Here is a 24998-nt window from a genome sequence, read left to right on the forward strand (position 1 = left end):
ACAGCACCATCAAAAAAGAAAGGTCCAATTAAACCAAATGCTCACAAACCACACCACACTGTAACACACATGGTGTTCCACTGTCACATGAGGATTGTTAGATGCCCAGTAGATGCAATTGTGACGATTAATTGAGCCATTTAATTTAAACGTGGCCTCATCACTCCAAACAATCTTGTATGGAAATCGATTGTCCTATGCACATTTTGCTTGGTACCACTCACAAAATTCAATTCTCCGGTCATGATCATCTTCTTTGAGAGCGTGGACTAATCTTTGAATAAAACTTTTCCATCGAGCACGCTTCAAAACGCGATGGACACTCGATTTTTAAAGTCCTGTCTCACGAGTTGCTTGCCGAACAGATTTTCTAGGAGATTGCTGAAATCTTTCGATGACTTCTCTTTCTCTTGTGGGGCTGGTGGATGTTCGTGGTCTTCTGGAATTGTTCTTATGGACATTCTGAACAGTTCCTTCATCTTCAAATTTATCTCGCACACGAGCAGTTGTGAGTCGCGTTGGTGCATCTCGTTGAATCTCCATTCTAAACCATCTTCGCACTTCACTTATGTTCTCAGTCTTCCAGTAGCACTTTAGAATGAATTTTCTGTCCTCAAAGTTTAGTCTGACTTCAGCCATTATTTTAGGCGGTCATACTTGAAAAAATTAAAAAAAGTGAGTTAGGTATGAGCTATTAAAGAGTGTACCGTATACATTTTTTGGCACCCTCTATAGAATGAGAAAATTCAAATGTAATTTGCATTGAAGTGTAAGTGCCGCCGTAGAATCTGTGGAGAACCCTTCAAAGCTATCATATAAATTTTCTTAATCATTATTGTTATTGGGACTCCAAATTTATGACAGAATGACACGAATTGTTCTGTTATGCCCACTTCCTCCACAAACTCTTGTACCTCCTGATCTTCGTCTATGTCCTTACGTGTGACGAACATAGTAATATGCTTGGAAGAAATGCTATGTTCAGCCTTAAGGTTGTTGATAAAAGTTGTCGAAGCTTTGAAATTGTCCAGGACGACCACTTTAGACGCTTCTAGTGTCCATATTTGCAGACGCTAATAGTGAACTGTAGATCGATACGCCTTTGACCTGTCAAATTGTGACATTACATACTCCTTTAAAGTTTTTAATTGTGGCAGCCTATGTCCTTCGAAATGAGCTCGGTCTTGTCTTTTGCTAGTTAGCTACATAATTTAAAACTGCTTGCTGCGGAAGTTATGTTGATTGTGAAAAAGAGTCAGTTCAGTTACACTGTGCTTTGAAATCCCACACCCACACTTTCTGTGCAACACTATCAGGTTAGTAGAAGAAAGTTTGTTGTGCAGGTATCGTAATTATTTTAAGCAGAAGTTTTATGACACTGTTGGTGGGAAATGTAGCAACATAGTCACGACATTGAAATATGTGTGTTCGTCATTCTGTTATAATGATATTTTGCTTCTTCTCTTAGACCTTGAATAGGTGATCATTCAAATGTCTCGTGTGGTAAGACGCGTAATTTTGCATTGAAATGACTCACACCACTGCTTTTGTGATGAGCGATTTATATTATAAACATTTGTGCGGTTCTGAGTGTTCGAGGTCAAGTACATCCCAAACAATATGGTCCAATATTCTGAAATATCGAATGTGCGAAGAAGCCTGAAAGTTCCCAATGTAACAAAATGTCTCATAAGAAGAGTGTGAAGGACTCGTGCACAAGTTGTAAAGTTAAAACAACTCTTGAGTAGAAAATGGTTACAAAATCAGCGTCGAATCACATATTTTGAATCATGTTAACAATATAAAGAAAATTTCGCCAAAACATGAAAAATATTTTGGAAAAATATGAAAATAAGAAATAAAGATTTCAGTCTTAAAATATTTCGTCCTAGATCATTTGGAGCAGGTTTATGTCATTATTTGCAAAATAAGGCTTTAGAGATTAATAGCTTTGCCCATTTTAATATGCTATCAAATAAAATACAATAAATCTACGTAATGAACCAGTTTTTCACAAATCCTTACCTAAATCGCACTGGTTGAGTGGAAGAGAAGGCCGAATGGCCTTAACTCTGCCAGTTAAAATAAACCATTATTATTATTATTATTATTATTATTATTATTATTATTATTATTAAATGCAAAATCTAGATAACTCAATTTGTTATACTGAAGAGAACGAAAAAAATATATATACTGTAAGTTATATATCTTCCATTGGGAGGACTCAACACTGGTTACTATACAACACAAGTAAATTTTCTTGATTTTCTGTCCAAAGATTGTGCAATTGAAGACGGATGAATTTGTAAAAAGAGAAGAAACTAGATAATGATTGAAACATGTTTAAAATATTAATTATTTAAAAGTACATTTAAGTAGACATGGCAACACTGAAAAGACTTTCAATAAATTCGAAGCACTGAGCAAAGGTGAAATAGGAGCCACTTATTTCCTCCTGGCCTTTTGAATTCATTGACGGTCCGATTTCACTTGCCTTTGGGAATCCCAGATGTTGGTGGAATGGATGGCTTGGGTTTTCAATTTTATCCTGAAATAAATCTCTATTGCCTACTTTTATAATGTCTGGAAAGTCCAGGTCAGTGATTGTCGTACAGATATTAATGCATTAAAAATATGAAAAAAGGAAAATGAAGATTTTGTGAAATATGAAAATTCTACCAAAACATTACGTAATATGAAAATATTTTTGATGATAATTACAACCTACGCATCGTGAATTGCAGAAATTCTTGTTCACATGCAGATAGCAGGATTGTTTGGAGTATGAAATTTAATATTTTGCCTTTCTCTAGTCATTTCATATTTAAAAGCTTTTTCATTCGACCTGAAATATTATAATCATCCAGAAGCCGATAATGATTAGCGAGAAGTGTAAACCAAAATTATGCATGTACTACATCACTGTTATGAATATAGTTTGATTAGGCCTACAATCTACTAAGCTGACTGCCCATTTAATTCAGTAATTATATTAATGTAGAGATAGACTGAGTTACTCTCTGGACCTTATTCCATACAATTAATAGACCCAGACGCATTTTATACAGTAAGACTATTTAGTAAGTAAGTGCACATACAGTTGGTGATGATTGAAGCAATAAAGACATGTCCCCAAGTTCGTTCAGATTACCTCTCACGAAATTGTACCTTCGATAAAAATGTTCGTTCGTATAAATGTAGAGTTGCATAAGTTCCAAAGTCCCCTCACCTGCCTGCATATCGGTTCGTGGATTGGATTCCTGCCAGGTGTGCGGGGGAGGCATTTCGGTGAGGAAGGAATTCTTTTGCTCACGCCATTGGCAATCAGATAAGTGCACACATCACATTGATTGTACAACTTCAGCATGTTTTTCGCTTTCCCTCGCATGAGTACAGATGCCATCTATTGGATTTGCCCACACCTGTGGGGTAACGGTCAGCGCGTCTGGCCGCGAAACCATGTGGCCCGGGTTCGAATCCCGGTTGGGGCAAGTTACCTGGTTGAGGTTTTTTCCGGGGTTTTCCCTCAACCCAATACGAGCAAATGCTGGGTAACTTTCGGTGCTGGACCCCGGACTCATTTCACCGACATTATCACCTTCATTTCATTCAGACGCTAAATAACCTAGATGTTGATACAGCGTCGTAAAATAACCCAATAAAGTAAAAATCTATAGGATGTGTAGCCATGCACCAGTTCTGATAGTTAAAAAAATAAATTATGGTTTATTTACCGACGCTCGCAACTGCCGAGGATATATCAACGTCGCCGATGTGCCGGAATTTTGTCCCGCAGGAGTTCTTTCACATACCAGTAAATCTACTGACATGAACCTGTCGCATTTAAACAAACTTAAATGCCATCGACCTGGACCGGGATCGAACCCGCAACCTCGAGCACAAAGGCGAGCACTATACTGACTGCGCTACCCAGACAGACCCTGATAGTTAAATCTTATCGAGCCACATTGTTACATATCATCACTAGAAGTAGGGTATGGATTTTACACGTTATCTAGTAAGGATCCTTCACCGAGCAAAAGAGCATTGTGAAAATTGAGCACATCATTCTTGCAGACGAAATAACGATCAAGAGCGGAAGTAGACAATGAGGAGGGAGCAGAACAGTCTCAGGTCTAATTATACATATAGGAAAGCTTTTATTATTTTATTCCTCACTGGAATCCGATCCCAGACTATATAAACTTAATAGAAATATAACCTTCAGATTGTTATACAAATAAAAGATCAACTAAAAATTAAAGGCAAATGTGTATTTTATAGCATCCGAATAATATAATGAGTACAAATGATTAACCTACAAATTCAGGAAATCGCCGTGAAGAGTTAAGTAATAGCCTAATATTTTCTCACACGTGTAGGACACACGGACAGCAAACAAGAAGCGCGGAGCGCCCTCAGTAACTCAGATAGTTGGCATTAGTAACAATAAACACATCATCGTGTGATACAGAAGAAGAGAGTAATGTTGACACAGACAGAAGATCAAAAGACTGAACGTTCAGACTGCTGTTCCATATTGACGCTCTTACTGAAGATAGTGTCCTCAAGAATCTGTTTTCTCACAGATATCACACAGCGTCTAATATAGATCTACATAATGAATCTACGTAAAGATTAATTTTTGGTTCTATAGAATATATCTGTTATGGTAACAATGATTATTACAGGAGAAAAATTCGCTCCGGCGCCGGGGATCGAACCCGGGTCCTTGGTTCTACGTACCGAGTGCTCTAACTACTGAGCTACGCCGAAGTTCAAGAGCACCGGAACGAATCTCTGCCCTCTAGTCTTTTTCCCTTTGTGGCCTGACTCCAAGTTCGACATCTATGTTGACATATTAAGTCAACTGCCATTATATAAGGAGCGCACTCAAGTGAGTGACTTGGTGGCCGGGATTTCACAGTAATATGCACTATTGTTCGAAGAATCTACGTAAAGATTGATTTTTGGTTCTTGAGAATATATCTGTTATGGTAACAATGATTATAATGGCAGTTGACTTAATAATATGTGTCAACACATATGTCGAACTTGGAGTCAGGCCACAAAGGGAAACACTAGGGCAGAGGGATTCGATCCGGTGCTTTGGATTGAACTTCGGCGTAGGTCAGTGGTTAGAGCACTTGGGACGTAGAACCAAGGAACCGGATTCGATCCCCGGTGGCGGAGCGAATTTTTCTCCTCTAATAATCATTGCTACATAATGAAACTGAAATATGCTTGTTGGATGCCAAGGCTTCAGCAATTCTGCTGTCTACTTCCAATGGATGTCGCCTCACGTTGGCATCACTGGGAATAAAATAGCAGACATGTTAGCAAAAGGATGACCCCCTAGGTCTACACGACCACATAACTGCCAATTAACGTATACAGAAATCTTCACTAAATTCAATCTCATTTTAAATTCAGAAATAGATTTTCTACTGTAACATAGCTGATATAAGACATATCATTGCTTAGAGATTGTCAGTGTATCAGTAGGTACATGTGAAACAGCTTGCAGTCATCTGAAGGATCAAGACAGGCGTTTCAGAATCCTTAAATTCATTAATAACGAAATAAGTGTTCATTATGTTTGTTGTGCACACTGCACTGCATCATTGGCTAACAATTGAAATTTGAAATAAACCGTCATCAGAAGAAGATACCAAATTATAGACGACATTAAGATATATGGATCATATGAGGAAACTAAGAGGAAGGCAGAAAATAGAAAATATTAGAGTATGCTGGATTTGCAATGAAAGTCCTGCCCTTGGGCAGAACAGTACGTATGTATGCTGCAAGGAAGCAGTCTCATGAACTCCATTGAAATTGCAGACCTGGCAAAAGCAACACCACGTGACACATTGCACTACGTCAGCCGGTGAGAAATGGACAAACCATCCGACGACAGAAGAGTATGGACTATGCTGTTAACCTGGCTTAGAACAAACAGTCGGACGATGTAGGACTGGGACAAAGTCTCAGACGTAGAGGGAGAAAATAATCCCGCAAACAGAATTAGGTCTATATTGTTAACCTGGGGTAAATAACACTACATTACATACAATGTTTTGTAAGTTTCTGAAAATATTGAGAATGTGAAAAACTCAGTGAACTGAATGTTATCATTTGGAATGATTTAATCTTGTAATTTATTTCTGTAAGCCATTCCATGAAATATAGTTGTTCTGTGTGCCCACAAGCTTCACAACGAGTAAGTTTCGGTGGTAGGAGATTTTCGCAGCTTTAAAAGCAATTACTGCGGTTTCAAACCTTATCCAAAGCAATATACATTTAAGGGGTACACTTACTATATAAATCTTTAGCATGCCTTCTTTCGTGAGGGAAGTAAAATTGAAAGACCGATTACATTTCAAAGATTCCCGGCTCACCGGTACACCGACGCTCGCTCTATATTTGGAGGGCGTATTCTCGGAATGTCTCGGTTGTGGGGTTGGGAAGTTACGTGTAAAAAATAATTTTTACACGACACATAAAAATACATAATTTATGTCATAAATGAAGAGTCCACTGCTAGAATGATGGATGTCATTTTCTTGTCGAAAATGAACCGAGACTGTCAATGCATAGCTTAAGACATATAGAATGTACATAGAGAGTTATATGGCATTAACACTGATAGTCATTGTCCAGTAATGATCGGAAAATCACAGTTAAGCTTTGAGCGCTAAGCATTTCAAATTTTCAATTGCTTCTCCTGCAAAATGTATTCCAAATGACATCCATCATTCTTGCAGTGGACTCTTCAAATATAAAAAATGTAGGCCTAATACATTCAAAACTTGTTGTAATAAACGAAGTATTTACCAGCATGCATCATTTTCAGTAATTCGTTCGAGTTTTTCATATTAAGTCTTCATTTCTTATACCCATTGAAACGATAAGCCGATACCACTCAGTGTTTCTGCGAGTTGTTCAGCTACACGCCGCGCCGATACCGTTCCCAAAGACTGCTCACGGTTTTCATTATTTTGTCATTGTGTTTTCTACCGGAATCTTATATCTTTAGATTTCTTGCCGAACTACTTACATAATAATTGTAAAGGACAGTGTAATGCTGACTTAGTTTATTTTCCTTTATCCGCAGACCGAAAAAGTCTTGTTCACAGAGGCCAATATTGAAAGAGAAAGACAAAATTTGTTATCATGAGAACTCTGTGGACACTTCCTCAGAATCGGAACCTCTAACTCTTACTACACACTTCTAGATTCTTCGTGATCATATCCTGATCTAGAAATTTTGAAAAGATGGAATGAAATAATCAACTTCAGTTCGTAACATAGTCGCGAAGCGTTCAGTAAGAGTTTATAATCACTGATTTTGAAGTTAGTAAGATTCTATAGAGATTAAAAATAAAAGGTGAAGACATTTCTTATGCAGTAAAACCTTTGCACAGCAAATATGACGAAATTGGTTTTATTCCTACCACACTTGAAACTGCACAAAATGTACATTTTATGACTTGATAATTAAACGCATCTTCAAGTACACAGAAGAGTAGGTAACTTATTAATTTAGGGGAATATGGGACAGGACGGAGTATAGCCTCTATCTTCCCAACAAGTAGTGCAAATCTACCGAATTTTTTTAGAACTTCGTCAACTCATGTAAATATATCATCACACAACACTTACTGCCATTCCTTACATCTGTTGTATGTTATTCGGTTGCTGCATCATATTGTATCATTCATTTGCAACTTTAAAATGTTCTCTTGTCACACGTAAGTGGAAATGAGATTTATTTAGATAATCTATTTTAATGTCATATTATAGAGTGCTTATCTGGCTTTTAATTCCGAAACTTTCTTAAATTTCGTGCGTTATTTTTCCTGCCAATACCTCATAACTTATAAATTGTGACTGTGGGGCAAAACGGGGTGGGGCATAACAGGGCAGTACGTCCTGCCCCACGTCATATTTAATTAAATTTCACCTCCTGTAATGGGTTGTTCGTTCTGTTGTTTGCCAGAAGAAGGTTGGATTAGATGCGTATCATGTCTGAAATGGGCTCACAATTGTTGCGCAGGAGTAGATAGTGAAGACGAGGATGCCAAGCACATTTGCGTAATTTGCGAATGACTTTTTCTCAAGTAAACTTGTAAAATGTTGTAGTAGTCACACTTTCAGTATATAATTTTGGTCACTTTTGCCACTTAATTATTACAAAAGATAGATACCCCATTTTGGCCCATACCTGGGGCAGAAAGGGGCAAAACACACATTTCGAAAAACTAATTTATTTTAAGGTTATAATGACCGGATTTCACTCGAAATCCATATTTTTTACTTGTTTATAGTGTAATAAAAGCATATATGTCATAAAACCTATACATTTACATTATTTGATACCAAATAAAAGCATTCAAAAATTAAGTACCCCGTCTTGCCCCATTTTCCCCTATTCCATGAAAATAGCTTATTACGCCGCGTAGAAAATCGTGTAAAATACATTAGTCGACAAATTGAAACTTTTGTCGTGTATCTGGTGTTTAAATGGGTGGATTTACCTAATTTTGGGGTGCTGAATTAATGACGTCACATTCTCTAGATACACAGACAATAATACGATATTGGTAAATATGGAGCATTTTAAATTCAAGCATAACATAACACTTAGAACCCTACTAAAGTTTTCTTGACAACATAAAAACTCTTTTAAACCAACAAAAGCACTTTCCAGCACGAACTAGACTACAGGGCTGACGTTGCGTCGCTATCTGATTCGCCTCTACCAGACAAATATCTCTGCCATACAGTGACTCTTTGAAAATTTCTCCCACCATGTATTACATCCAAATACAGAGTTTAACCATCATAATTCTGATTATTATATATATCCCCGAAAAAATGTCAACATTAACAATGTAAAGATATTAAACAATTCATGTAAAATCTAAAATATCTCAAAACCCTTACGTGTTACAGCAGTTCCGGAGGTCGTTTCAGATTCTACAATCCAAAATTGATATGAATTGATATATCACACACCAGATGCAATCAGTGATATATGTCGTCTATGTGTTCTGCTGCAGGTGGAGCTGGCCCTGGACCTCGGCATGTACGAGAGCTCGTGCTCCTATCAGAGCGCGCTGGACCTGAAGCGCGTGTCGGCGTGCCCGCCCGCCATCAAGAGCGAGGACTGCATGAGCGCGGCGGCGGGCGACTGGGCGGCGGGCTGCGCCTACCGCTTCGCCTGCAACTCGTCCACCTTCGAGCAGCTCAAGCAGTCGGTGGAGAAGGCCAAGGCGGCGCTGCAGGACCGCGGCAGCTACCTGGCGGCGTCCAGCGCCTTCAGCGACCTGGCGGCCACGCCGTTCGCCCCGCCGCCGCGCGCCAACGACCCGCTGCAGGACTCCCGGCGCGACGACGCCCCGGCGGCCGTGTCGGACAAGCGCACCCACAGTGAGTCCTGTTCAAGTGGTCTTCCGAGAGTCATGATGTCATATCGCAGACATTATGTACACGTTGAAATTTTTGAGAAAGTTCAGCACTTAGGTCGCTATATAAAACATCACAGTAGTCAAAGTGAGGCATTACAAGGGTCTGCACTAGAATTTGTTTGAGTTTAGTAGGAAGGAAATTTTACAGGCGTTTCAAAGAATGATAGAGAAAACTTTTCTACAGATATATCTGATTTGCGTATTCCAGTTCATATTAGAGTCGAAATAGATGCCGAGTTTTTTTTACAGTAGCACTGAAAGGAATTATTTTGTTGTTGAGAGATACAGGGTGAAGGGAGTTCATATTAATAGAGGATAAAAGCCTCTGCTGCCCTAAGAGAATGGCTTGGGTTTTATCTGGATTGATATTTAGCCCAAATTTTCTTGCCCAATTATTAATTGACAAAAGATCGTCATTGAGACTCGGCAAATGTTCATTAAGAGTATCAGACCGAGAGTGTATATATACTTGAAAGTCGTCCGCATACAAATGATATTGACTTTAGAACTGAAGAAATTTCATTAATATATACATAGAGTGAAAAGCAGAGGACCTAGTACGGACCCCTGAGGGGCACCTACTCTCACGTGCCGCCAAGAAGAAGAACGATTGTCATGATATAAACTTTGCTGGCGGTCGGGAAGGTAGGAGTCCATCCATGTGACTGCACTCTCAGAAAGATGCATCTATCTTAGCTTTGAAATCAATATGTCAATGTCGACAGTATCAAAAGTTCGGCTGAAGTCAATTAGTGTCAATACAGTAATTTCACGTCTGTCTATAGCTTCACGAATGTCTTCAGCTATCTTGAGTAGAGCAATAATGGTAATATTTTATTTAACGATTATTTCGACTGCGGACGTTATTCAGCGTTGAAATTCAATGTGAATGATAAATTGCCGATAAATTTTGTCTGAAGCCCTCTATTAGGGATGTTTTACGAAACGGAACTCACAGCTTATGATCCGACTTTAAGGACTAGCGTCGTAACGCGGAATCCTTTCCTCAGAAAATTTCTGGGGTATTTGTCCCCACTCTGAATTTATACGCTGAATAACCAGTGCAACCAACGCGTCATTAAATAAAGTGCGGATAGGCCCTTACTTTATACTAGGAGGCGGTGCATTGCTGCTGGGATCACTCTCGTAGATATAGTGGCACGCACTATGCAGCTAGAAGACTATCAAAACATCAAAGATATGATGCAGTTATTATTCAGTACCAAATTTACAGAATTGGACAATTTAAATATTTAGGATGTAACCCTACAGATAAGAACGAAATTAAAGATGAGAACTCCTTTAACGTTAGGGTAGCATTAACACACAAGAGCAGACTGTGATCAGGCCGACAGTTAAACTCGTGTCCTCAGGAGTGCAGATGAGTGCACCCTTAACGCCGGGAGAGAACATTTCTTAGAAATGTAATATAATATACTGAGTGTTCATTTCAAAGTGTGTCATGATGTCACTGTTGTGAGTCAGCGATTTGAAGCGAGTTTCAGCTTTTATGTCAGAGAAGTTGCCTATTAAACAATGCGTTCAACCTGAACTTGAGAACGTGTACGGTATAACTTGAACGTCGTAGCAACAGATGGCGGTCTCTACGGTCTGTGTGCTACCATAACCTCTTTCGAGCTGTGTTTTGCGCGGACAAGTCATACGCAGGGTATTTGTTATCATCGGTTTCGTACGGCAACATTCCACAACACAAATCAAATGCTCCGTGTCCATGTTGACCGTCCAAGTTAATGTCAACAAATACGTAAGTATAATAATCGTCTTAACCCTCTCCCCATATCCCGACAGTAAGAAAAAAAATTCACCTCAGTACGTGTTTCCAAACAGTTCATATTCCTTCCACTACCGCCGTTACCGTACGTATCGGTACGTATTCTTCAGAATGAACGCCGTACTTGTTAGGCAACTTCTTTGGCAGAAAGGTAATACGCCTTTTCGGAAGTGTAGGAAGATTGAATTCTCTAGGCTCATCGACTAGCCACATGACGGCATACAGCGAGCCATGACACACTTTGAACTGAACACGCAGTATAATGTTTATTTTAGTATTCAGTCTAAATGACTGATCATAGTTTAAAAAACATTAACAAGACTTACAAATGTAAATATTCATTGAATGTCATAGACAATTAATGTGCTAACGTTTTCGCCCTTGGGCATCTTCAGGCATTTGACCCAACAATATCATGTACAATTTTTTTACCATGCTTACTAAGATTTCTTAGGAAGATTGATGACCTAGTACAGGGGAGTAGCGAATAATGAGGAACTTAATGTGTGACTGGTCACAGACACCAAGACTGGGAGAGAACAGCAACAGATAGAATGGAGTCGCATGCTTTGCTGCTGCTGTCCGTCCGAGTGGTTATGTCTCAGGGTCCTCAAAGAGGAGAAATCACGTGACAGTTACTTAACGGCCCTTTTTTCCATTATTTTGAACAGTTGTATAATATTACATAGACGTCCAATTCCGAACAGCAATTTTTTTCAAGAAAGTGTTGAGACAGTGCAACCACTAGCCTTTACAGAGGGGCCATCAAAAACGGATGGGGAAACCGGAATGCGACGTGATCAAACGGACGCACAGTAAGGGAGGTCAAGGTTCTTCATGGGCTGCAGCGCCACATAGTGGAGGAAGGTACCGCCACCTGAGGCTTAAGTGCTGATCTAATCTCCTTAGATTGGATGATTGAAGTCCGCAGAGTCACATTCCTGTAAATATCGTTATTCACTGTTTGGTGCCATCTTTCGATACAGTTACACAACACTCAGGTCCGACGGAATCCGCGACGAACGCCCTTCCGTCCTCCTGAGAGTTATGAAACGTCCTCAGATTGATACCATTTTTATGCACATCACGGTACTACATCCTGCTGCATCTTATATTGACTTGTAGATCGCGATTCACTCTTTAATGTCGTCTATCGATTCAGTTGCACGTCATCTAGTTCCGACGAAGTTCGTTTAGGAAGGTCTGTCCGTGCGTCCCTGGGATTTCTACAGCTGCTTTAGATAGAACGTTGTCATCTGTATGTAAGTCACGATACTACATCCTGCTGCATCCTCGGTCGATAGATGAAGTGGAAATTAAAGAAGGCGAAATGACTCTGAGGTCAAACGGCGAAAGTTACCCAGCAATTTTGCTTCCGTTGGTTGAAGATGAAAACCTCGGGGGAAAAAAATCAACCAGGTAACTTGTCCGGACCAGATTTTGAACCCGGGCCCACTCATTTCACTGTCAGATATGCATACTCTACAGCGGTGGACATTTATTGGTGGTGGTAAGTTATATGTTTGAAAAAGAAAGACAAGAAAAAAAATACAAGTCATAAAGTAGGCCTACACCAACAGGTTCACTGAAGAGATGTGTTGAGTATGTTCGTCAGGTTGCAAGAAGGTCATTATGATGCATCTGGTCGGCTGCTGCTGCTGCTGAAGGATGGCCGCAGCTCGGGTTCGGAAGCCGTGATTAAATTTTCAGAGCGGTCGACCGGCTAGCCGGGTCTGCAGCCCTCATATTGCTTCTTCCTGACGACTTGCAATCAATACTGCACGCGTCCACGGAGACGAAGAAATCGCCACGGTGCAGCACCTGACTCACCTTGTGGGAGTGCTCCTGTCTGACGACCACGTGCGTCAATGTCTGTTAACTAACTCCTGGTTAAGCATTTTGTGGCTCATCGATCTTAGTTCGCACTTCAACACTGTAATATCTAACCGGTCATATTTCACCTGTTAAAGGAGACAACCAGTGATTGGTAGGCCTTTTGTAGTAAAATGGCAGCCAAATCCGTAGCTGATTATTTTGAAGGCGATTATTATTGGGGGTCCACATCTGTGGAGTAACGGTCAGCGCGTCTGGCCGCGAAACCAGGTGGCCCGGGTTCGAATCCCTGTCGGGGCAAGTTACCTGGTTGAGGTTTTTTTCCGGGGTTTTCCCTCAACCCAATAGGAGCAAATGCTGGGTAACTTTCGGTGCTGAACCCCGGACTCATTTCACCGGCATTATCACCTTCATTTCATTCAGACGCTAAATAACCTAGATGTTGATGCAGCGTCGTAAAATAACCCAATAAAATAAAAAATTATTGGGAATGATGGTGAATGTGGAGTTTCGTTAGTGAAAAGAGAGACTTCTTATGAGGAATTAGTCTACGTGACAGGAAATTTCAGGAAGGATTTCGTTTTTCGAAATCTATCTTGTAATTTTTGCTGCGAGAGATGGATCACTGGCAATTACCAACAAAGGGAAGCAATCTTATTTATCTAATTTACCAGCTGCTTACATTACGATTCTTTGCAACTGATATTTTAAGTCTTTTAAGACGGAACGCTATATAGTATCTCTCTTTTCCTACGTCGCAGAGGTTTTGGATATTGCACATTTCCTTGGCGTAGGTTGGACCCTGGATTGTATTAATCTCCTGGTGGTCAGTGCTTCATCCTTTTCCTTATGGATATTCCATATTACCGATGCCATGCATATTTAAATCTAGTAATTAAGCTTGCACTCCCGTTGGGATATAATTAATTTTATTTTTTATTTTGTAGGGTTTCAACCTAACATTACTGAAAAATAAAATGCAACCGAGTCATGTAATAGCGTCAAATACTAAATAAATATAGGACACGTTCGTTTCAATGTTTAGAACGGATAAGCGCAGTCTTTTTTTTTTTAGACATTCACTATCATTTTCGGATACTTCCCTTTTGTTACTTTGTACAAACAGTGTATGGCTACGGACTTTTCCCTAGTTATTTGAAGTGTCAGCTAACCATGTGTAAGTAACAGGTGATTACGAATGATGCACAGAAATTATATTTTAACCACGGTTACTTTCCAACAGTGGTTTCGTAGCCCACAGTTGCACACCGCCATTAGACTTAACTTGGTTCTCACCGCTCCTGACACTAGTCGTTGAAGGTCCAGGACTTTGGTTGATAAATGCCTGTGACTGAATTTGGAAGTAAGGCGCTCTGGACTATCATGCTGGACGGCTGTTTCCTTACTTAAGTTGGTTGAAGCACTAGCCTACAGGAATAGCTTGGAACAATATTGTATCTGGTCCGGAGCTGCGCTCGGGAGTGGGTTCGATTCTCGCTAGGACTGATTACCTGATTTTTTTTAGTTTATGAAGTTTTCTCCAACTGTAAGATGAAATGTTAGGTATTCTATGGCGAATCCTCGCCCTCATCTCGCCAAATACCACCTTGCTATCATGCATTTTATAGGCTCTAATTAACCTATTATTTGATGAAGCGTCGTTAAATATGACAAAAAATGAACATCGTGATAGGAAAACAATGGGTAATAAAATTAATGTCGGCAGATGTAAATTGAAGACTTGAATTGACAAACATCCAAAGTCCATTGAAATAAAAGTTTCCAGGAAAGCATGAAAATTATACAGGCTTGTCATGTAGGGCTAAGAGTATTGAAATAAATATTAGTATGATTTGAAAACACGGGCTTCGAGTCGACCTTGGGATATTATTTTTTACGGGATGATAGCCTCTGCAAAACACAGATAAAAAGTCAAATTCGGTAAATACTGAACTTGGGATATTTGTCATTTCAGATCGTCAGTTGTTAAGCTGAAATAGACTGTTAAATGCGTCCGGATAGGATCTCCCTACTTTATTTCAGTTTATTGTCCTATAAAACCCAAGTATGTTTTAGAGCTATTTCTAATCCAGTATTGTATACTACTAGCAGCGCCGTTAAAAGTATTAAATTTTATAAGATCGCATTTATTGGATTTCCTACATCGAGATTGTAATAAATTGCGAGATTTGTGAAAACCTAATTTTTAGGCGACCAGTACATACCGTACTGACCTTTAATAGATTGTTTATTATGAAGTAATCTTTAAGAAAGAATATCTTTGAATGGAAGAGAAATCGGTGTGTGCATTTACCATTTCAGTGTCTGATATCTCCAAGAAGTTATTTTACTGCACGTTGTGATGTTCTTTTTTTTCTCAGATATATTCCCCAAGATGATTCAGGCGCTAAACGGACAAATGGCCTAACCTTCGAGTTTATTGCTTTAAAGAGCTCCTCATATTGTTCTCTTAAAAGTACAAATCGGCCTAATCAACATTCCCAGTTTTTCCATGAGAGTTCAGGACAATTTTCGTTTATGTATCGCATTTCGCGCATTGTTACAAAGAGATAAAGTGGAAATATAGTTTTGTGGGTTGGGCCATTTTTGTCCTGAGCGCCCCAATTGTTTTCCTTGTCCGGACATTAATAAGAGTTACGAACGTCTTGAGAAGAATGAAGTTCTAATTGGTTTGAGGCGTGAGCCCTGTGTTGGGTCAATAACTTAAAAAAGACAAACGTGTTATATTAATAAATGTGCCCCGTTATTTTTTTGAAGGAAGGAAACGACTAAAATTAGCATTTTTCGCTTTTAATTAAATTGAATTTGCAGTTTTTTTTCTAAGTATATATATATATATATATATATATATATATATATATATATATAATTAAAATTATCATTTACGCCCCTTAAATGGCATGTTTTGAAGCATGTTACACTACTTCAATGTCCTTTTCTCTTTTCTGAGAAACTACAAGGCCAACATGATTTAAATTTTTCACAGATGCTTATCACACTGTATTACACCAGTAACGAGCAATCCAACTGGCACATCTTAAGACTGATTCATACTGAATGTTAAATATGTTTTCTATTAAAAATGGTGAACAGGTGAACGTTCCAAATACGTTTTTTAGTATGATGGTAATGAAGATATGAGATTCTCTGTTCCTCATATTTTATGACATGTTGCTGCTAACACGTGTGAGAAAATATTAACACTTCTGCTTATGATAGTTTTTGAGAAAATGTGCTTTAAAACCGATGTTTTGAATTACCGAGAAAAAAACATGAATTCAAAAAACTTATCAGTATAGCTAAACAGTTCATCCAATCACAATGAAAATCACGTGACAGATGCGTCCACACCTGTGGAGTAACGGTCAGCGCGTCTGGCTGCGAAACCAGGTGACCCGGGTTCGATTCCCGGTCGGGGCAAGTTACCTGGTTGAGTTTTTTTCCAGGGTTTTCCCTCAACCCAATACGAGCAAATGCTGGGTAACTTTCGGTGCCGGACCCCGGACTCATTTCACCGACATTATCACCTTCATATCATTCAGACGCTAAATAACCTAGATGTTGATACAGCGTCGTAAAATAACCCAATAAAAAAACGTGACAGATGCAAGACAGACAGATACAGATTTTTGGAAAATTTGGTCATTTCTGGTTGAGTACTTTCCAAGATAAAAGGTAAATTACAGTATAACGTGACAGTTTTGGTCACTTCAGTTCCTTACTCTCCCAGTAATGAAACAATGCTTTTTGTCTGAACTTAATTTTGTAACGAAGTCCCCACGATTTTAAAACTGTTCATTAACCCCATACATATAAATGGCAGAGAACCATAGTGTTCTGTGATAAATGAGAAATAAACGAATAATATCTGAAAAAAGAAACTGAAAAGCCAAAAAGACGATTGTAATAAAATAAGGCGAACTTGGTGACTGGAGCTTTCAATGCCGCGGAGCCCCTCCTGCGTCAACTGCCGGCCGGCCGGCCGGCGGAATGGCGGCAATTAATCTGCAGCAGATCGAACTATCAATCTCGGGATCAATTAGCAGCTGACCCCAGCAATCAATTCGCCGCCCGTTACAAATATCCCTATTCCATTACGTGTTTCATTAGAGGGACTGCAGCTAGGAAAACCGACTCCAGCGCGGGGCGGAGCTACCTCCGAAAAGCGCCCCTCGCCCCCCTCGTCCTCTTAATCGAATCATGTCTGTCTATCCTACTACATTAACATCACACCGCCGTACTTCACCCGAGCGATCCGCAGTTTCGTGTCTGCCCTCAAGGTTTTCATATGTCGAAAAAAACTAATCACTATAAGATAATGAAGTGAACAGTTGAGGGTCTGATCAGAGAAAAGGATAAGGCACGAATACTGATATGCAGATTATCTCTTTAACTCAGCGGGATGTGAAGAAATATTATCTTCAAAATCAACTTTTGAGCAACATATTATTCCAATGGTTTAATTCATATCTGCAAAAGTCAGAATTTATGAACACAGTGGCAGAGATTACCAGTTTATGGAAATACCTTAATTGTGACTTAAGCCCTTATCTGGCCAGGTCCCTCAATTGTATGGTTCTTCAAGTCAGTAAAACTTAAAATCGCTTATATTCTCTTAAATTCAGTAAAAAATAAGGTTTTATGAACATGAAGACATTGCACTTTTTTAAAAATGGAAACGTCATGATACTATTTTCAGTAGATTTATTTGATAAACTGGTTGAGGTTTTTTCAGGGGTTTTCCCTCAACCCAATATGAGCAAATACTGGGTAACCTTCGGTGCTGGACCCCGGACTCATTTCACCGGCATTATCACCTTCATCTCAGTCAGACGCTAAATAACCTAAGCTGTTGATAAAGCATCGTAAAATAACCTTCTAAAATTAATAAAATAAATTTATTTGATGATGTTCACTTCGCAATGTAACAAATGGGATAAATCGCAATATAGTTAACGCCAGTAGGGGAAGTTATCTCCACCCACATGAAATGTGCCTTCGACACAACACTCGCCAATCACGTAGAGTGTCTGGTGAGCTAGTAGGGGAAACGTGGAAGGGGTCGTGGGCGGAGCTTCTACGTTCGCTATATTGCGATTTGCCCTAACAAATGAAATATATTCTTATTTGAGATAGTTAGGCCTATATGTTTCCCCGAAATAGTGGCTCTATCTCTGTAGGCACGAATTGAATCTCACTCTGTGTTGTGAATGTCAACTGCCCTGAAAAATATGACTCAAGGTGTGGACTCTGAATCTGTACTTTTTCTGGAAACACATTGAAACGGACCGGTTCATCACAACATCACATACAATTTGAAGGAACCGGTGTTACCACGGAGTTATGTAATAGTTTTAAGAGACCAGTTCATCGTAAGATTACATAATACAAGATTATATAATTCAAACGGACCGGTTCATCACGAGATCATGTAATAATTGAAAGTGATCGGTTGATGACAACATTAGGTATCTAATAATTTGAAGGGACTGGTTCATCACGAGATCATGTAATAATTGAAAGTAATCTGTTGATAACAAGATTATATGAGATCATGTAGGCCTAATAATTAAAAGTAATTTGTTCATAACAAGAATATATAATAATTTGAAGGAACCGGTTCATGATGAATAGAGACAACACAGACGAAATAGGTAAATAATGAGTAGAGGCAGAGCAAACAAAAGAGAGAGATAGATAGTGATTAGAAACAGCCCAGACGAAAGAGAAAAATAATGACTAGAGGCAGCTCAACAAAGGAGAAAATAATGACTAGAGGCAGCCGAAATCAAAGACAAAAATAATGACTAGAAGCAGCTCAACAAAGAAGAAAATAGTGACTAGAGGTAACCTAAACGGAAGAGAAAAATAATGACTACAGGTAGCTCAACAAAGAAGAAAATAATGACTAGAGGTAGCCTAAACGGAAGAGAAAAATAATGACTTGAGGCAGCTCAACAAAGAAGAAAATAGTGACTAGAGGTAGCCTAAACGGAAGAGAAAAATAATGACTAGAGGTAGCTCAACAAAGAAGAAAATAATGACTAGAGGTAGCCTAAACGGAAGAGAAAAATAATGACTTGAGGCAGCTCAACAAAGAAGAAAATAGTGACTAGAGGTAGCCTAAACGGAAGAGAAAAATAATGACTAGAGGTAGCTCAACAAAGAAGAAAATAATGACTAGAGGTAGACTAAACGGCAGAGAAAAATAATGACTAGAGGTAGCTCAACAAAGAAGAAAATAATGACTAGAGGTAGACTAAACGGCAGAGAAAAATAATGACTAGAGGTAGCTCAACAAAGAAGAAAATAATGACTAGAGGTAGACTAAACGGCAGAGAAAAATAATGACTAGAGGTAGCTCAACAAAGAAGAAAATAATGACTAGACGTAGCCTAAACGGAAGAGAAAAATAATGACTTGAGGCAGCTCAACAAAGAAGAAAATAATGACTAGAGGCAGCCTAAACGGAAGAGAAAAATAATGACTTGAGGCAGCTCAACAAAGAAGAAAATAATGACTAGAGGTAGCCTAAACGGAAGAGAAAAATAATGACTAGAGGTAGCTCAACAAAGAAGAAAATAATGACTAGAGGTAGCCTAAACGGAAGAGAAAAATAATGACTTGAGGCAGCTCAACAAAGAAGAAAATAATGACTAGAGGTAGCCTAAACGGAAGAGAAAAATAATGGCTTGAGGCAGCTCAACAAAGAAGAAAATAATGACTAGAGTTAGCCTAAACGGAAGAGAAAAATAATGACTTGAGGCAGCTCAACAAAGAAGAAAATAATGACTAGAGGTAGCCTAAACGGAAGAGAAAAATAATGGCTTGAGGCAGCTCAACAAAGAAGAAAATAATGACTAGAGGCAGCCTAAACGGAAGAGAAAAATAATGACTTGAGGCAGCTCAACAAAGAAGAAAATAATGACTAGAGGTAGCCTAAACGGAAGAGAAAAATAATGACTAGAGGTAGCTCAACAAAGAAGAAAATAATGACTAGAGGTAGCCTAAACGGAAGAGAAAAATAATGACTTGAGGCAGCTCAACAAAGAAGAAAATAATGACTAGAGGTAGCCTAAACGGAAGAGAAAAATAATGGCTTGAGGCAGCTCAACAAAGAAGAAAATAATGACTAGAGTTAGCCTAAACGGAAGAGAAAAATAATTACTTGAGGCAGCCGAAATCAAAGAGAAAAATAATAACTGGAAGCAGCTCGGGAGACCATTCTTAGGATCAGCAAGATTTGCTTGCCATAGCTGGAGTGAGAACACGTGTGGTATTTGAATAAGACTTTTTCGCGAACAATTAGAAGAACTGTATATAACTAATAACAAGAAGATAAGATAAATTATATTACTGTTAACAAGATATTTAAGTTGCTAGCTTAATATATTTCATTGGCCAGCATGGCCTTGACCTGTTATATGAAATTCAAGAGTAAACATTTGACATTTGCTATTGAAATTATTATTAGTGAAACAGCGAAATTGTATTACATAAATATTTGTTTTAATCAAATATTTGTGATATTTGAATAAGATTGTTTCGCCAATATATTAATAAGTAATTTATAACATATAGAAACAGATAATATTATGAATAAAGATTTATTTAATATGTATAGTCCCGTCGCTCTAATTTCCGGCAGCCAATCGCGTTGCAGGTCGGCTACATTTAAACTTGTGCGTCTTGTGATTCGCTGTTTCATTTCTTAAGGCTTGATAAATACTTAATATAATCGCCCGCCATTTTGGCTCTTTCGTTGGCGTTCGCAGAAAGCACACGAAGACGTTATTTGCCGCTCAATTATTTGCTGAATTACAGTGCGTTTGATTTATTATCATAGGAGCTACGACATGATAATGTTTAACGGTGTGGCAAATAGATTCCTCGTATGGTAGCTCGGCAACGTAAGAACAAAAATGGCGAACGATACTACCTACCTAGACTTTATAGAGCCTTCACTTTCGAACACGTAAGCAAAGAGGCGGAGTCACGCCGGAAATAACAGCGTCGGGACTATAGCTACATTTTTGCTAGCATGGCCATCACGGTCCACTGCATTGTTAAGGAAACAATGAATATTATATTCAGTTCATTGTTATCTCTGTTGTGCTAAATTATGGTGTTAGATATCAACAATCAAATTTTCTGTCCTTACACTGCTTGTTTGAGGTTTGAAAGTAATGTAATTTTCCCTAAGATAGGTTACTAGCCTTATCGTTAGGTAGTCCAGTAGTGGGGCTCGAACAAGTGCAAAATTTCAATTATCTGGGCTGTGAAATATCTTATCAAAATGAAAAAGATGTGAACAAGAAAATTACCAAATTGACACAAATTCTAGGAATAATAAACAATACATTAAAAGCTAAATTAGTACAAAAATCTAAAAGAATAAAAATATACAATACACTAGCATTACCCTCCCTTTTATACAGAAGCGAGATTTGGACATTAAAGAAAAAAGACATGAACAGAATGAAAGCAACGGAAACGAAATTTTTCAGGAGGACAGCAGGATATACTCTTTTAGACCGAAAAAGGAATGAAGAAATTTTAGAACAATTAGAAGTAGAGTCAGTAGAAGAAAAAATCAGCAGATACAAATTCAGTTGGCTAGATCATGTAAGAAGAATGGAAAATTCAAGAATCCCAAAAATTATGATGCAGTATAAACCTAGAGGACATCGTCGACCAGGAAGACCTTTAAGAAGACTGCTAGATGGGGCCGAAACAGGTCTATAGAGGCCTAATTCGTGACGGATGATGATGATGATGATGATATCAACAATGTGACGTTGAAACTTGTGTTCGGGAATGAAAATATTTAACATCTCAACATCTGGTGTAAAAAGCTACTAAAGAAATGAGCATCAGGTGCGACAAGATTGCAGTTGATAGTTGGCTTTGATTGCTTAAAACTCCATACATTTTCTTGCGCTCCATTGGTGCTTTGGTACATGAGCGAAGGTCAAAGAAATGAAATTATAATATCAAAATTACAAGTTAAATTATTGTTTCAGAAATCGATGAGTAACTTGCATACAAAAATGAAAATTACACGTAGACATTCCCGATCACCAAAAGCATCAATGTCATACAAGCCAAGAGGAGACAGAAGAGACCAAGGAACGACACTCAGATCGGAGCAGAGAAGTCAGAAGAAGAGTATGAAATTAATCAGCAGACGCGGCAGTCAGGGCCTCCTGCCATGTGGAGCCGGATCGATACGAGCTGCTTGTTCTTCAAAAATGTTAATTGGGGAGCTCACCCCTAGCAGTTAGCAAGACAATTGGGGGGAGGGGTTCGATTTCGTAGGTGCTTCTATTCCTCGTCGTACCGGTATCACTGTAGTTGGCAACACGAGGCCCAAGCCTGGCTTCGAACCTGGATTCCACGGAGGACGGGTTCTTGTGGCTCGCTCGTTCGCAGGAGCCCGCATCCCAGCGCGTTTCCATGGCAACAACCCGGAAGCGCAGGCGGGGGAGGGAAAGAAGTGCGACGAGAGGAGGCGGTAATAAAGCAGAGCGCCTCGCCTCGCCGTGCGATTCGTCTTCAGCGCCGTCCCCCCCCTCTCCCCCATCCCCGGTAATCACCAGCAACTTAGAAAAATGACGTAAAAGAAAGAGGAAAAAATTCTTTGGTCATTAGTGGGCGGGAGGCTGCTGGAGGGTTTTTTTTGTTATTCTGAAATTAAAATGGATTTCATTAATTAAAAGTGAAGGAGGCGGGGAACATTGCGCTGAAACTTTTTCTCCCCCAACTGTTGTATTTTTATCTTAATTGCAATTTAGCCAAGTGCTCCACTCCAATCCAGGATTCATTAGAAAAATATTCGAGAATTAATTAGAATAAGCTGTTCCATTTTTAAGAGGGAAGAAGCGAGCGGGTTCAGCCGGGAGTCGAGCTGCGCTCCGCGTGTCCACGTCTGTCTCCGGATGTTTTCCTTCAACTCCTTCCCGTGAGGAAATTGGGTTCTTAAACCTTGTCTTTCAAGCCACGCCACTGCGGACACGGCCCTGGGATTGTAAAGAGAACCTAACCAGAATGCAGCGTCGATACTGATCGACATTTTCTTCGCTGTCCCCCATTAACCGCTCTGCGGACCCCAGAGGACGATCCATTTCTGGAGATTCACAACGCGTAATGCCTAAACACGTTTCATGGTGTAAGGTTACACTTTTAGGGCCGATTGTATAAACCATTTAATCTTAGATCAGAGGTTAAATTGATCCTTGTTTCAGCTGAACTTGGAATTTTGTGTTGTATAAAGTCTAATCTGAGATTAATTTGTCTCAAACTAAAGTCAACTTTGACTGAAGAAATTTCTTCGATTTAGTTAGATGATCCAAGTTCAGTTATTTCTTTTCTGTTTGAAATATACGAGTGACAGATTGTGCAAATAAAATATCCATTATTATTAATATTAATAGATATGATAGGTACATTTATATATATTTCTTTCAATTTCTTGCCTTAATACACAAACATTCTTATATTTTATAAGGCTCTATCGTGTTCAGCAGTATCAAATAACATAACCTATAATTATATTATGTTTATAACAACCATTAATTATTAATGGATATGATAGGTACATTCATAAATGTTCAATTAACTGTATTACTAAACGAAAATTGTCGTTTTATAAAGCTTTATTATGTTTAGCAGTATCAAACACCATAACATGATAACAACTTGGAGAACAGTCAACCTTCTTCTTATTGTCCGCCATTATTTACATTGCACAAAAAAACAGTGTCTCCAACAGAGTGTAATACGGAAAGTCGCCAAAAAGTAGTTGTAAAGTCGCTAGATTTCTCATTATCAACAAAGAAAGATTAAATTTTGTCACTATGGGGTGCTAAAAAGGTCACTAAATCCCTATTTAAGCAATATAAAAGTTAAAATAAATTTTTGTTGAAACAGAGTTAAAGTCGCTAGATTGGCAACACTGAACAAACCTGTATAACATGGTCCGCGCATCACGTATTTCACCTGTTTATGCGATGTTGCCAAATCCTTTTCACGTGAACTTAGATTGCATTTGAACCAAGGTAATTTTATCGCAGAAAAGTTTTATACAATAGAATAAGTGTCTGAACTCGGTTCACTTTTCGATCTTCGATCAAAATTGATCTTTAGTCAGGGAGTTTTATACAATCGGGCCTTAGAGTTGTGTATGGCATAGCCAACTCTGCGGACAGTAGTCTGAGATTCTTGTTGGGACTTGTTATAGCAGAACATCAGTGTGTAGCATATTGGGATATCCACTTTCTTTAAACCGTAACATTATCGACTTGTAATTCATAGCTCTCCGAACGCCAACGACGTTGAACTGATGTTACTGTAAAACACAACACTGCCTTGCAGTGAACGGCATTCCTTAGAGATAATCTGATTTCTTTGTTCGTAAAAGAATGACACAAAACTCCTGTATTTTAACATTTTATTGAATTTGAAGTGACTTTTGTCTCACTCCTGATATTATGTTGTACCAGTTTCATTGTATGCATTCCATTTGTAGGTCTTTAAGCGTCTTCAATTAAAATCTTTTACACGAGAAGTGTTAAGTTTTAAGATTTTTTGTAAAGGACGACATTTCATAATTATGTTATTTTGTCCATCACGGCAGTAAACACAGGAATACACTACATTAGTTACCTAAAAATTGAAAATTACAAATGTCGGTAACAGTTACCTTTAAAATTTTAAAATTAACCCCAGTCGTTACAGAAATAAAACAATGAAAATAATATTTTTCTGTCAAAATTAATTTCCTATAAACGAGGTCGAAAAATGTGTTCTAAGAAATAAAGGGCCGTATTCATAGACATTTTTAGCGCGGGTTTCCGGTGGATGATCAGCGTTTTTCG

General features: G+C 38.7%; 1 protein-coding gene across 3 annotated transcripts in view; it reads left to right on the forward strand.

The window, feature by feature from the left end:
* Ets65A (DNA-binding protein D-ETS-3) overlaps window positions 1–24998 on the forward strand; it is a 420065-nt gene that overhangs the window by 157464 nt on the left and 237603 nt on the right. For all 3 annotated transcript variants that reach the window (XM_069844799.1, XM_069844800.1, XM_069844798.1), the window contains one exon: window positions 9069–9438. In XM_069844799.1, the coding sequence (XP_069700900.1) occupies window positions 9093–9438 (346 nt within the window). In that variant the 5' untranslated portion in view covers window positions 9069–9092. The remainder of the gene's footprint in view (window positions 1–9068; window positions 9439–24998) is intronic.

The sequence above is a fragment of the Periplaneta americana genome, chromosome 14 (assembly GCF_040183065.1).
Source record: "Periplaneta americana isolate PAMFEO1 chromosome 14, P.americana_PAMFEO1_priV1, whole genome shotgun sequence".
Taxonomy (NCBI): domain Eukaryota; kingdom Metazoa; phylum Arthropoda; class Insecta; order Blattodea; family Blattidae; genus Periplaneta; species Periplaneta americana.